The sequence below is a fragment of the Solanum pennellii genome, chromosome 4 (genome assembly GCF_001406875.1).
Source record: "Solanum pennellii chromosome 4, SPENNV200".
Classification (NCBI taxonomy): domain Eukaryota; kingdom Viridiplantae; phylum Streptophyta; class Magnoliopsida; order Solanales; family Solanaceae; genus Solanum; species Solanum pennellii.
Genome location: NC_028640.1, coordinates 62,473,652 through 62,489,372, shown reverse-complemented (window position 1 = coordinate 62,489,372; position 15,721 = coordinate 62,473,652). Strand labels below are relative to the sequence as shown.

The following is a 15,721-nucleotide window of genomic DNA, read 5'->3' as shown; positions in this document are numbered from 1 at the left end:
AACCAACTAAAAGTGTGCATTCCATTGGTCAGAGTGTTGAGAAAGTTGTAGAAGTTGAGAAGGATACATAAGACAACAATAATATTAATGACTAGAGGAGAAAGACACATTCCTAAAGAGTTGGATCCTTGGCACCTAGACACAAGATATCATGTACTTGATTGTGGGATGCTCAACTTCCAATGATATGTAGGAATGTTTGAAAGAAACTTATCTTCAAGCAATGAAATATAAGAAGTTTTGGCTTAAATAACAATTGCAAAGTGTTATGCTAGGAACCAAAAAGATTGATTAATATATTAAGGAATTCAAATGCATATGTGATGGTCTTGTATCCATTCACAAGTACATTCAGGATTGTCATGCTAGGTAAGACACCATATCTCTCTCTTAATTTTTTTTAATGCTCTCATGGGTTTAATATGAAGGAGGACAAAGAAGAAGCGCCACAAAATGTTTCCTTTAGAAGTTTCAATGGTTGAAAAGTGTGTTATGGTAGCTAGTGGAGATGATGAAACTAGACTGTGGCATTTGCGTTATGGTCATTTAAATGTTAATGGGTTCAAGTTATTGAGCCAAAAGGAAATGGTTTTTGGGTTGCCAAAAGTTGAGAATCTTGATTTTTGTGAAAGCTGTGTTTATGGAAAACAAAGTAAAAAGGTTTTTCCTGTAGGCAAGTCTTGGAGAGTTTCTGTTTGTCTTGAGTTAGTACATGCTGATTTGTGCGGTCGTATGAGTGTTGAGTCCTTAGGAGGAAGTCGATTCTTTCTGCTTTTTACTGATGATTATACTCGTATGAGTTGGATATATTTCTTGAAATTTAAATCAGAAACGTTTGACAATTTCAAGAAATTTAAATCTTTTGTTGAGAGGCAAAATGGATGTAGACTCAAAACTTTTCGGACGGATAGAGGTGGTGAGTTTATGCCAAAAGAATTCTGTTCCTTTTGTGAGGAAAATGGAATACACAGAGAGCTCACAGCACCATATACACCGGAGCAGAACGGTGTAGCTGAACGCAAGAACCGCACAGTTGTCGAGATGGGCAGAAGCATGATGGAAGGTAAAGGTGTACTGAAGTGTTTATGGGCTGAAGCTGTTGCCACTGCTGTCTATTTGCTGAATATTTCACCCACCAAGGCAGTGTTTAATCGAACACCATATGAAGCTTGGAGAGGTAACAAGACAAAGGTAAGCCACTTACGTGTCTTTGGATGTATAGCTTATGCTTTGGTGAATTCGCAGGCTCGACGTAAGCTAGATGAAAAATGTGAAAAATGTATCTTTGTTGGATATATCTCACAATCCAAAGCCTATAAGTTATACAATCCAGTGAGTGGCAAAATTATGGTCAATAGAAATGTTGTGTTTAAGGAAGATGCAAGCTGGAACTTTAATTTAGGAAATGAAAGTTCAAATATTCAATTGTTGCCTTCTGACGTTATTGTTGATCAAGAGTATGGAGCAGATCAGTTTTTGGCAGGTCCATCGACTACCTCATCAATTGCACCAGCAACATCTCTAACATTGGAAGAACCTTCAGTTGAGACAACTCCAATAAGAAGATCAACAAGGGATAGGAAACCAAATCCCAGATATGCTGAAAATATATCTTGTATTTTTGCTTTACTTGTTTCAGATCCTATTTTCTTTGAAGATGCTGAAACAGATGATAAATGGTGCAAAGCTATGGAAGAGGAGTTGTTGGCTATTCAAAAGAATCAAACATGGGACTTGATAAATTTGCCAGAAGGAAAGAAAGCTATTAGGCTCAAATGACTGTTTATAACCAAGTATCATGCAGATGGCAGCATCCAAAAAACACAAGGCAAGGCTCATCGCAAAGGGTTATTCCCAACAACAAGGTATTGACTTCGACAAGACTTTTTCTCCTGTTGCCCGCTTTGAAACTATGAGAACTTTCTTAGCCTTGGCTACTAGTTTAAATTGGCCAGTGTATCAATTTGATGTTAAATCTGCCTTTTTAAATGATGATTTGGAAGAGGAAGTTTATGTCTCACAGCCTGAAGGTTTTGTAGTTAATGGCAAAGAAGATAAGGTTTACAGGTTAAAAAAGGCACTCTATGACTTAAAGCAAGCGCCGCGGGCATGGTACTTCAAAATTGATTCGTATTTCCAGGAGAATGGTTTTGAAAGAAGTAACAATGAGCCTACTCTTTATGTAAAACAAGAAGGTAAAAATGATTTTTTGGTGGTATGTCTTTACGTTGACGATATGATATATAGGGGTTCGAGTGAGTCTATCGTCACTGAATTTTAGGACTGCATGATGAAGAATTTTGAGATGTCTGATTTGGGTCTGCTGCATTATTTTCTTGGTCTTAAGGCGAAACAGGGAATTGATGGCATATTTCTTTCACAAAGAAAATATGCAACAGATCTTTTGAAAAAGTTTACTATGGTAAATTGTAAAGTTGCTGCTACGCCAATGAATATTAATGAGAAGTTGTGTCGTGATGATGGTTCTGAAATGGCAAATGCGACTTATTTTAGAAGTCTGGTTGGTGGTTTGAACTACTTATCTCATACAAGACCAGACATTGCTTTCTCTGTTGGAGTCATATCGAGATTTATGCACAATCCAAGCAAGCTTCACCTTTGAGCTGCAAAGAGAGTGTTGAGATATATCGCTGGGACAACAGAGCATGGAATTTGGTATTCTAAGGTAACAAATTTCACACTAACTGGCTTTACTCATAGTGACTACGCAGGCAACATTGATGACAGAAAGAGCACATCTGGTTTCTTGTTTAATCTTGGATCTGGAGCAATTTCATGGAGTTCAAAAAAGCAGAAAGTTGTGGCCTTATCAACTTCAGAGGCTGAATATATTGAAGCAACCTCTGCAGCTTGTCAAGAAGTTTGGTTAAGGAGACTTGTTGTAGACTTTAATAAAAAACCAGCTGGTTCGATTAAGATTTTTGTGACGATATATCTGTTATTGCGATGACGAAGAAGCCAGCATTTCATAGTAGAACAAAGCACATTGATATTCGCTATCACTATATTCGAGGTCTTGTTTCTACTGGAGAAATTACTTTGAAGTCTTGTGATACAAATGAGCAAATAGCAGACATCTTCACGAAGTCACTTCCGCAAGCAAAGCACGAGTTCTTCAGAGGTCAACTTGAAGTTTGCAGGTTTGAATCCAGGGGGAGTGTTGAGAAGTGATTCAAGGATACTTGACCAAGTCTTTAGGAGTTTGTTAGTTAGTTCCCTTTATTTTAGCAAGGTTAGATATAGTGGCAGATTAGTAGCTAACTAGTAATTAGTAGGTACCTAAATTTCAGTATTTCAGTTTCATTGTAAGCCTATTTAATAGGCAGGTCTCGTTAGTTTCATAATAAAACCAGAAACAAAGAAGTTGGCAGTAGCTTCTCTTTTCTTGTGCTCTATTCTCTGTTCACTTTCTCCCTTAGATTTCCTTTTTCTTTCCAACAGTTCCTAAGATTACTAAAAATCTACTCTCAGTTAGTGAACTTGCAAAGGATGACTGTTGCACTCTTGAATTTGATGAAACTAACTTTGTTATAAAGGACAAGAAGACAAAGGACATGGATGGCTAAAGATATAAAAGGAATGAACTCTATTTTTGGAAGATAGAAATCTCTATCCTTTATTAATTGATGCACACAATTGGAACACATCAGACAACATGTTGGCATACTAGATTACAAAACCCTAGTTTGAAGTCTTTAAAAGTTTTGAGTAGTAATATTGCACCAATGTTAGTAGTAGGAATAAAATGCATTTTGTTTGTTCTAGTAACCGATGGAAAAAAGTTGTAAGCTTCCATTTGATTTGAGGAATAAAATTGAGAATAAACCTTTGTTGAAAATTAATTGTGACTTGTGGAGACCAGCTCCTGTTGAATCTTCTAAACATATGAAATATTATGTCGTGTTTGTAGATGGTCACACAAGATACTGACAAAGAAGTCTTAATTTTTTAAAGTCTTTGTAAAATTCTAGAAAAATGGAGGAAAAACAATTTTCTAAAGAAATTAAGAAATTTCAGTGTGATGGAGGTGGTGAATTTATTAAAATATACTTCATAAAAATTTTGAAAGCTTGTGGCATCGTGAGAATATTTCATGCTAACCTCCATTTATATCTGCAGGTTAAGTGTTTCCTTACTGTAGTGTTCCTCATTAATTGATTGTCCTCCTCAGTGTTAAAGATGGTGACTCTACTTGTAAGTTATATGAAAGGTAACCTGATTACAATAGCTTAAAAGTTTTTTATTGTAGACATTTTCCATATATCAAGGGTAGTAACAAGTTCAGTAAAAAGAGATTCCTTTGTGTGCTCATAGGTTATATCAGCTTACACAAAGGATATACATATTATCATCCTTCTACATGGAGGATGTACTTATCCAGACATGTTTTGTTTGATTAAAACACATTACCCTATTTGTCTCCAAGTCTATATCAAACTAACATTGATGTCTCACTTCATCTTCCTGCTTTTGTGGAATCTCTTAACTATAGGCACATGTTGATCATAATTCAATGGAAGTACAAGTTGATAGTACACAAGTTACTCGTAAAAATTCTATTACAACAACCCATATACCCTTGGAGATGATAGTGCTATGACCCGTCAGGTGCATGTTCAGAGGATGATAATGAGGAACATGTTGAAAGTGGTGATCCAGACAGTGGTAATGAGACTCAGATTGATGAGACTTCACTTGCACGTTTAGGATCAGATAGTGGCAGTGAGGATCAGGTTGCATGTGCAAGTCCATTTAATGGCGGTTTATCAATCCACTTTCTATGTGTCTAATCCGCAAGGAATACATATAGAAATTGACCTCTCCAAACGGAATATGACATAACATCATCAACCTAAAGATACTACACTTAATCAACTACTTTAGTTGATGCACCTCTTGCACCACAAGGGTATCATATGATCACTGTTGGGTTTTAAAAGGTGTGAATAGAAAATGAATAGTTGCGAGTTTTATGAAAAGTTGAGAGTTTTATAAAAAGTTGTGACTTTTATGAACGTGGTGACCTTTCCGAGAAGGATTGTGACTTTTCCAAAGGTTTCTGACCTTTTCTGTAAGACACAATAAGATTTTTTTTCACACTACACTTTGTTTTTTATAAATTGAGGGATTTCCTCTTATTTTAAGAACATAATTTTTCTGGACTTCTTCTACTACTACTAAATCTAGTATTCAAAGTGTATTTTACTGTCATTGAGTGGTTTGTGACACCGTGGTTTTAGGTACCGATACATCGGTGAGTAAGATCGTTCTATCTTGGGAGGATATATTCTGTAAACCTCAGGTCTTAAGGGGAATAATTTCCTTAAGGGGACAATGTGCATTTATTGGGCTCGATTTTCTTTATTTGAGAAATATATTTTTATATTGTTTCTAATCAGAAATTTATTTCCTCTGCTAGTCTTAATTTTCTAGTTTTGAAAATACTCTTTAAACTTTGTTGTTTCTTACCAAGTTCTTCAAAGTTTTGTTCTAAGTATCTTAGGAATACAAGATGAACAACAATCACTAGACACAAGACAAAGGAACACCACATATACGTGGTGCTTCCAACAGCAAAGAGATTTTGAGGGAACCAAATACTAATAAGGAAGAACTAAGGTCACCTCATTGACTTGCACCTATGCACGAGGAAATCAATGTTTCACATACTAATAAGTCATGGATATCGGTGTCCAGATCTCCTGGTATAAACTTGGTTGATTCAAAATGGATGTTCAAGATAATATTGAAAGCTGGTAGATAGCTGATAGTTACATGGTCATACTTGTGGCCAGGGGATTCTCGCAGCTTGAAGGGATATATTTTGAATAAACATTTAGCTATGTGGTTAAAGACATAAATATTAAGGTGGTTCTATCCAGTACAATCAACTCAAAGTGTGGAGTTAGGCAACTAGATATATATATATAAAAAAAATACATTCTTCCATAGTTTCCTACAAGAGGAGGTGTAGATGAGTCAACCTCCTGGATTTATTGATCCTAAGTATCTACATCATGTGTGTCTACCTAAAAATGCATTGTATGGTCTTAAACAAGCACGATGAACATGATTTGATAGGTTTAGCATACATTTCGGTAATGATCTGGTCGGTCAATTTTAAAAAGTTTCTCAATCTACCATTTTGACCCTTCCATTATCGACCTTGAGTTACTGTTGATTGAGTTTGAAGGGATGGTTTTGAACTTGAGTTAAAAATTTAGAATTTAGTAAGTTTGTGAGTTTTGAAGGCTAAGCAGTTAAGAAAGTGATTTTTAGAGTCTTTTGGAGTTTTGAGTGTCAGAATAAAATCTCGTCGATTCTATCAGTCTCGAACAGGTCCAAGCAAGTTGACATGTTTACTAATGTAGAGTTCAAGAGTTATATTTGGACTAGACTGCTAAATCCTAACTTATGTACGACTAATAGGATAATATTCTAGTAATAGTAAACCTATACTACTCATGTAAATTATAATTTTATATTGTAGTAGAATTCTAAGTGTAGCTAGTACGAGAATTTTTTCCTTTATAAGGAGCATGCGCTCAATAACTTTATTTGTTAATAAAATCATTGATTTCTCTAAACCTAACGTGAGCTTTTTGCACTTGTGGCATACATAATTGCTGATAGTAGGTAGAAAAAGCAAACAATTGATAGTTCAACCAAGAAACTCATAATAGTAAAAGCAACAATACTTTAAGTGTGTTTTTGATGATTTCTCTATAAATCAAACTTTTATTTGAAAATTAGAAGTTAAAAAAGTTAAATTTATAGGTCACATAACCAATAAATCTAGTATGAAGACAACAACATATACACAGTCAAATTTTCCAAACATAGGTAAGTGTGTTTAAGCTAAAACGTATACACACCTCATGTGTCACAATGTTACGATCCATTTCAGACTCTTCTTGTAATGTGACACTACACACCTCTCCAGTAAGTTGAATAGAAATTTTCATTTCTTCTTGTTGTGAGAAATCCATTATCTTATATACAATGTCCTGCGTAAAGTCAAACAAAAAATTTAGATGACAAGAACTTTGTTCAAGCTATTTTTTAAAAAGAAATTTGATTATGGGTATGATATAAATATTATGTTTTAGTAACATTAAACTTTTATATATTAAGAAATGGAGCTATGAGCCCCTTAATCTCTAATTATTTGTTGCTTAAATTTTTAATCACGAATCTACACAAGTTATTAACATCTTCCTTAACTTCAAATCCTCGAAGTAATTCGTTAAAATGTTGGAGATGAAAAAACAGTAAAAGTTTCAAGGCAACGGTAAACCAAGAATTGAATGCACTAGAAGGAAACGTAGGATAGAAGGGTCAGGATCTTCCCTATTCAAATAAAAGGGAAAAAATAGTGATAATTGGACGAAACACACAAATAAAACTTTGATGTGTCACATGAATTGATAGCAATACCTTATTTATCTCAAGAAACACAAAAAAGTTACTTATAAAAAACATAAGCTTATTTTATCATTAGAGAGTCAATTAATTTTTGTAGTTTGGGTCTTTTATTTCATCCTTGAATATTATTTCATCAATTTATTATTGATGTATCAACCCAAATACATAACAAGGAAGCCAACAAAAAATTGAATGTAGAAATAAATTAATTTCTTCTATTCTCTCATATGAAATTCAAAACTCAAACTTGTTGCAGAACAACAAAATACCATATAGGTTAATCTAAGATCTGCAAATCAAGATATGGAAAATACATATTTTACCTCCCCAGCGTTCACACGGATTAACTTTGTACCAACTACACCTGACAACCATCAAGAAAACTCAATAATTACTAACTATACTAATAAAGTTTTAAAAAATTATATATAAAAAAAAGTATATAAGTAAATCATTCCCAAATTATAAAAAACAATTAAGACATAGATACCATGATTCAACGAAATTTGAGCACCGTTAACATCAACAGAAGACAATTGGGGATCCATAGAAGAGAAAAATTATTTTAGCTAATGTTCAACTAAAGAACTTTTTGAGAGGAAGAAAGTTATCATTTGTGTTTACTTCTTAATAAGTTACATTTGACCAATCAGTTCAATTAGATTTTGTAAATATAAATGCTTTAAATGTTTTCAAAAATGGTCCCTTATATTACTGATATTTTATTTTTGCCTATTCTTTTTTTTCTTCAAAAATAGTTTTACAAAATTAAGTATAATAGAAAATTGATATGTTTAGATGATTGCACGAGATTATTTTAAATGAGTTTAAGTTTTATGCCTTACTTGTAAACTTTTTCGCTCTCTCCGTGACATTAAAAATTAAATATACAAGGTACAAAGTAATCTCTTCTAAATTTTGATTACTAGATAGAGATAAGTGTCAAAAACACACATAAACTATACATTTTTTTTGAGTTCCATACCTAAACTATCACTTTTTAATTTGTAAAACACATTTCTCTCTCTTATACCACTCTCATCATGGTATGTATGATACACTCTCTCTTTTATTTTAAACAATTTCCACATCACAGTATCACACTCCACATAGACAAAATTTAATCTTGACAATATAACTTTGAAATGTATGTAAAAATACAATTAAACTGTGTATACAAGAATACAATTACTTCTGTGGGAATTTCTATAATGGACAACTGTCAGGTAAGAGCTATTGTGATGATATGTTATGTCTCACACTACCAAGGTTGTCCTATACCTTGCCGAGGGTATAGAATTTGAACTACTAAGTGGATCCACTAGTATATGCTTAAAAGCACTAAGAAATCATCTAAAAAGTCTGACCCTCTTCTATCCATGGTGGCTACATGGTTTATGTGGGCTGTGAGTTTTTGGAACTCTTCCACATATCGCTACTCAATACTACTCCCAAAATATGATGATAACTCTTATGGTTTAAAAACATAATTCTTTGTGATTTGAGATAATTTCTCAAAGGTTAGCTCAAAGTCCATCTTTGTAACCTCGTTTAAATGTGAAAACATTTTAAATCTTGGGGAATACATAGTCCCATATACTCTTTGAAGAAATGAACTTCAATATTTATTATTTACTCAACTTGAACTTTAAGTCTTAAAACAAAGTTAAAATATTTGGAAAAGACTTTTGAAAAACTCTAAAAACTCTTCTTGACTTGATTCTTACTTCTTCTGACTTTGATCTTAACTTTCTTTGAATTGGATTATGGATTAAAGATTCATGATCTCATGCTTATGGATGATTTCATGATGTTTAGACATACCTAGAGTGTTGGAATCAACTATAAAATATAGGTATGTTGCTAAGGAACTAGTATCGAAAGATGGGAAAGAAATGGGAAGAACTAGTGTCCCTGGCGCTCTGAGAGGCGTAGGGCGCCAACCTTAAAACTTCGGAGGCTTGGGTGGGCCGGGGCACTGGATGGAGCGACGTCCCATAGCCCATACTTCAGAGACCCCTTCTTTGGGGCTCTGAGAGGGGCGGCGCCCAGGCCCCTACCCAGGTGCATTTTGACTTTTCTTGCTCGTTTTTCAACTCTAAACCCTCTAATAATTTCACTTGGTTCTTTCCACAAACATTTAGAATCGATTACATGTTCAAAGTATGAAAGATTTAACTTACATGAATTTGGATCAAACAACTCCTCAAAAATTTCAATGAATCAAGAAATCAAAGGAACTTCAACAAACCCATCAAGAATTCAATATCTAAACTTTCAAAGACTTAAATTCGCTGAAATAAATCATGATTGGCGAGTGGATGAAATAACCCAACGCTATGTGATCTCACAGAAATCATAGTGATCATCCCTTTACAAATTTCACAAGCGATTCTTGAAGAACTTGACAATTTCCTTGCTTCTTCTCTTTTCTCTTCTTTTTTTCTCCTCTAAAACCCAAACTCAATTTTCAAAAACGCAAACTGACCAAGTTCAGTTTTGACCCCTAAGTAATTACCAAAAATTAATTAAAATAATAGGATAGGGAAAAGACCAAACCACCCTTCAAACAGCACAACTTCTAAGACATACTCACTCATAAATCTTGGAAATGAGTAAATTTGGCGGCATTGGAAGGATTATTTCAAGATCTTTCCTACTATATTTGGAAACACACCTAAATCCTCATGAGCTAGGAGTTATGGTCGTTTTGAAATGTACCAAAAACTCAACTTAACGTACTTAAGAAATTTTCTAAATTTTTTGTATACTTTCCAAAAATGACTTTCAAATTCTAAACTTCTTCCTAGTTATTTCAATTTGCGAGATGTTACAGTTCTAAATAAATTCAGTTATAAAAAATACCAAAAGCATTTATTAGAGCAATCCTTCATAAGTAACATGATTGAATACACCCAAAATTAATTCTAGTCTTTCCAACCATCTCATTATAAGCTAAGATATAAAATCAATAAATATTCAAATGCAACTCACAACAATACAATGCATTCTTCAACTCATAATCACAAACTTCAAACTTCAAAATAAATGAACTTCTCAATCTGGCTCGTATGCCACACTTTAGAAGATATGTCTTGGAAGGGACGATAAGAAAATCCAACTTCAACAACACATTCGTTGTTGAGAGGAGTAGAAGGATCTGCCCCTTGGTCTCTGCATTCAATTGCCTACACAGCTACGGGAGGGATCAACGATTCGAATATCCTTGGGAGCATCATCATCACCCTTAGACTCGCGCTTTTCCTTTTCGGGAATAAATCTACTCAGAACCACCTGATATTGAACTGAAACTCGTTAGCAAGTTCACAATAAACACTCAAAAATAAGGGTAAGAACATCCCAAGGCTGCAATTTTTGCACACAACAAGGTTCAAAGTAAGCTTTTTACTTAAGTGACAAATATAGGGGTGAGACCATTGTCCACTGAATTTCGAGTCATGCACCAAGGATAAGTATAGTTAGAATAACACCTGTACCGGAGTAGCAGCTATGAGCTTTCCAGCAACGCAACCTCCAAGAACAATATGATCCGACCTAGATAACATCACGCTAAGGTCACATGTTCTACTACTTTTTGACAACATGACTGACCCTGATAATGAGATGATGAAAAATTGACCCTGCATACAAATAACAAAAGATATCCGTACTTGATGAGCAATGCCAAATAAGTAGGCTAGAAAACAATTAATGTACAATCGATTATCACCTTTATAAAATTCAAGTATTAATATACATACGTAACTTCACAACATTTCCAATTGATGTACATACAACTAGCTACTTGTGCATAGTATATAAGGTAGAAACACCAAAACAAGCAAAATCAATTGACAATTAATATGAGCTCAATATCATATGTTAAATGTTTTATTGTGTTTTTTTTCTTCAAGTACATTCAATATACTTGTGACTAAAATAATTCAAAGAGCAAAAAAGGACTAGGGATCGATAAACTAAAATAAGATTTTCACATCCTCTAACTGATTGTCATTAGAAGTGGAGCTTGAAAGCCATATCGGTTGACTAAATTCAGTAGATTTTGCTAAAATAACTTACTAAATTTAGAACACAATTATTAATAATTAAAACAACATTTTCAAAATTAAAAATCCTTAAAAAATTGAAATCTTATATCTGCAAATGAGTTCGTCAACAAAAATCCTAAATCTAACTGATGGTAAATAATTTGACTGAACTACCTAATTTTATTAAACATGCAATGTATTTAGTTAATATATAGAATAATTCAAGTCTGAATCTAAATTAATTCTAACATTGAGACTCAAACATCAACATTCACTAGGCTGAGTCATGATGTACTACAAGAATAGTGATAAAGAGTGATATAACATGTCCTTGCGACATACATAATTGGTGATAATTTAGGTAGAAAAGGATACAACATTATAGTTTAGCTAAGAAACTCTCAATCGTAAAACACTGATACTTCCAATGTGTTTTTGATCATATCTGTTTAGAATAAGACTTTGATTTGAAAAATAGTAGTTAAAAAAATAAACGATTCTATAAAAGGTAATAGACATAATAAATGGGCTAGAGGGAGTACATCTAAAAGGATGCATGTACTCTACTGTTTTGTTTCTCTCAAGTCAAAAGCATTTTTTCATGTCAATGCCATTTCTAGATCACATAGCCAACAAAATCTAGTGAAAAGATAAGAACACATAGCTAGAGTCATAAACTAACTAAGCATAAACTATCACATCATGCCTCAACAACGAGGCAGGAAAGATAGTAAGTGTGTCTAAGCTAAAACTAATACATACCTCATATGTCACAATGCCAGCACCCGTTGCAGACTCTTGGAGGGCGACGTTACGTATGCCACCCGTTGCAGAATGAACACAAATTTTCATAGGTCCTTGTTGTGATAAATTTATTATCTTAGACACAATGTCCTGCGTAAAAGATAATAGGTTTTGCATCATTTAGTAAAATCAACCGAAAAATTCACAAAACATGAACTTCAATTCATGAGAACTTTGATCATGGGTATGATATAAATGTTGTTTTCTAGTAACATAAGACTTTTCATTTTTAAGAATTGGAGCCATAAGCCCCACAATTCATTTAAAGGAGACGTTATGATGTAAGGATCACATCACGTGATAAAAGTTATAACTTATGAATGACATGGATTTATTTTATCATTAGAGTCAATCAACTATTGTAGTTTTGGTTCTTTCATTTCATCCTTTAATATTTGTTCATCAATGAATTATTGATGTATTAACTCAGAAGACATAACAAGAAAGTCTAACAAAAAATAAATGTACAATTAAATTAATTTCTTCTTTTTCTCTAAAATGAAATTGAAAACTCAAGGTGTTGCAAAAGAACAAAATCTCATATAGGTTAATCTAAGATCTGTAAATCATGTTATGAAAAACACGTGCTTTAGGCTAAAAGTCATTTAAGTAAAACAAATCTTACCTCTCCAGTTTTCACATGGATTACCTGTGCCTTATCAACTACACCTATCAATCATCAAGAAAATTCAATAATCACTAATTATAGTAATAAAGTTTATAAAAGTCATATAAATAATGTCTATAAATTAAATTTTTCCCAAATTAGAAGAAACAATGAACACATACATACCAAAAAGTTCTCCATGATTTGATGAAGTTTGAATGATTTTAGCACCAACAGAGGTCTTTTGGGAATCCATCGAATAGAGAAGTTGTTTTCGCTCTTGTTTACTATAGAATTTTGATAAGAGAGGATGAAAGTTCTAAAATTGTTAGGATTTACAATTTGAATTTAGTTAGACCAAATGTAAAACTTGGTTTTCTAAATTTAATTCTTTTAAATGTTTGCACAAATTGTCCCCTACATCTGTGATATTTCTTTTTTGTCCCTTCTTTTTGCTCTTCAAAAATAGTCATAGGGGAATTAATGCTTCATTTGTTTTCGCTAAGATTAAAACGTCTAAATTTGAATGTATATCTTAATGTTTAAGATCTTATCTCTTTATCTGAACATTAAATGATTAAGATGATTTGTCATTAAACATATGAATATCTAATTAACCTATTTAACAAAACTTTAGCATTTTTTTATCAATATGCATATTTATCATATATTTTGTTGTTTACACATATTAGATAGGATTGACAAGTATTATATATACTACATAAACATGTAATATTTTTTTAAAAAGAAAAATTACTAACACATTAGAATTCAAAATGCATCATATATCATATCATATATCATCATATTATATATTATTAGAAGTTGAAAGCTAGCTCTAAAATGCAAAGTTGAATTACTATTTTATTCTTCAACTAAATTAAAACTTAATCAAATATTAATATATATTAATTAATGGAAGGATTTTGCTTTAATTCTTTCATCGTGATGTTATAAATATAATTGATTAGGGAAACTAATTAAATTAAAGTAGAAGACAAAAAAAAATTCCATTTAAATAATAAATGATTAAATTACCTTTATGTTAAAGTACTACTACAAGTTGGTATAGTAAACAATTAATATGAAAGAAACTATTACATCTTGCTGTTTTATTCCTAACTTGCAAATTAATTGATAGTCAATATTTTGTGAAGTCTAAAAGTTATTTCTTACTGACTTTATTTAAGAAAAAATATTAAAATAATTTTTTTTTTTATAAAAAAAGCTGAAAAAATATTAGTTTCAAGACCTTCAATTTTTCCCAAAAAGTTACATCCATTAAAAACTTTAACTAATAGTAATTAACTATTTTTAAAAATAATTTAGCTGTTTTTTTGTTTGTTAATTTTACAGTCGAAAAAAACATAATTTCGAACAATCTATGAAGCCTCTACTAATTAACTGAGATGGACGTCGGGACATATGAGCTACGCCATTCTAATAACAAATTTAAATGATAAACATAAATGAGGGATCCTCCAGAAGCAAGGAGGCTCACCAAACAACTCTAGAACTCAACTGGATCAACGTAACACTGGTTGATGGTATCGGTTACCTACATCATAAAAGATGCTGGCCAAATGAGGTAAGTACATGGAATGTACGAGCATTCAAGGGGAAATCTAAACATGACATACGCTTGAATTGGAACTAAAGAAATAACTTACCTCGTCTTAACTCAACTCAACCTCGACCCATTTCAACGTAAAAGCCATAAAAATAATGCGATATAAAGAAAAAATTTACAAGAGTAGATAAAAACTCAATGTATTGAAAAATATAACAAAACTCAATTTGTATGTAAAAATACAAAATAAACTTTATTTGGGAGATTCTTTGTTCGACAACCATGATAATCAGTTATGTGATGATATAACGTCTTGCCCACGCTATCAGAACTGTCTTATACCTTGCGAGGGTATAAAACTCCTCCGTAACAACCTAGAAAAATTTTTGAACTAAGACTTGAGCCGTTCATCGTTGTGAGTGAGATTTTACCATGGAATTAAAAATTTCTTAAGAACTAAGGTCAATTCACTAGATTTAGCACCTTGAGCAAGAAGAATTTAATTGGAAATAGAAAAATCTGAAAATTTGCAAGTTAAACTAAGTGTGAGTTTTGGGTCAACTTCAAATGACCTTAAATCCTACCACATGATGAGTTAAGTGTGATATAAGATACCATAGGAAAGACCTTTGAATTATCTTTCCAAGGCCGCCAATTTTTCTATGTTTTGAGTTCAGATGAGTGAGATATGACCTTTGAAGTTAGGTTGTGCAGTTAAAGAAAGTTAGCCGAAAATAATGAGGAGTATTTTGGTCTTTTCCTTACCCAATAAGATTTAATTCATTTTTAGTAAGTTTCTAAGAGTCTAATCTTATTAGGTTCAGTTTTAAAATCATAATATATGCCTCGGGTTTTTGTTGAGATTTCAAGAAAAGAAAAGAAGAAAAAAGAGGAGAGGATCAAGCGTTCATCGAGATTCTTGCGGGATGTCGTGGATTTTTTGCATGGGTTTGATCCCTAAGAGGTATGTAAGCTTCCACAGTTTTGGGTTAGTTCACCCACACGCCAATCGCGTTATTTTCAGCAAAGTTTCATTCTTAAGATAGAAAAATTAGAGTTCTTGATGAGTTCTTGATAGGTGTTCTTGAAGTTCATTCTAAATCTTGTTGTGTTGGGGTTTCTGATGATTTCTTGAGATGAAATTGAGTTATTTGAGTATTGTTTTCATTAGATTATAGTGTAATTAAGTTAAGTAATAGAATCCAAGTGATTGGAGTAGAAACCTTGGATTCTAGACGAGTTAGG

At 32.7% G+C, this 15,721-nt stretch overlaps 1 protein-coding gene across 1 annotated transcript; it reads right to left on the bottom strand.

Moving 5' to 3' along the window:
* Nucleotides 1–10,626: 10,626 nt before the first annotated feature.
* Nucleotides 10,627–13,162, bottom strand: LOC107016900 (AT-hook motif nuclear-localized protein 10-like). The gene is made up of 5 exons (XM_015217220.1): nt 13,093–13,162; nt 12,925–12,968; nt 12,258–12,389; nt 10,938–11,087; nt 10,627–10,740 (listed from the first exon to the last, which is right to left on the bottom strand). Exons 1-5 carry the CDS (start codon nt 13,160–13,162, stop codon nt 10,627–10,629), a joined length of 510 nt encoding a protein of 169 aa, XP_015072706.1.
* Nucleotides 13,163–15,721: the final 2,559 nt, after the last annotated feature.

Excerpts from the sequence above, each read along its gene's own strand:
- LOC107016900 (XM_015217220.1), bottom strand. The coding sequence starts at position 13,162 with ATGGATTCCCAAAAGACCTCTGTTGGTGCTAAAATCATTCAAACTTCA. Across the intron at positions 11,088-12,257 it reads CTGGCATTGTGACATATGAG|GGTCAATTTTTCATCATCTC; the intron begins GTATGTATTAGT and ends ATTTGTATGCAG. Across the intron at positions 10,741-10,937 it reads TAGCTGCTACTCCGGTACAG|GTGGTTCTGAGTAGATTTAT; the intron begins GTGTTATTCTAA and ends GTTCAATATCAG.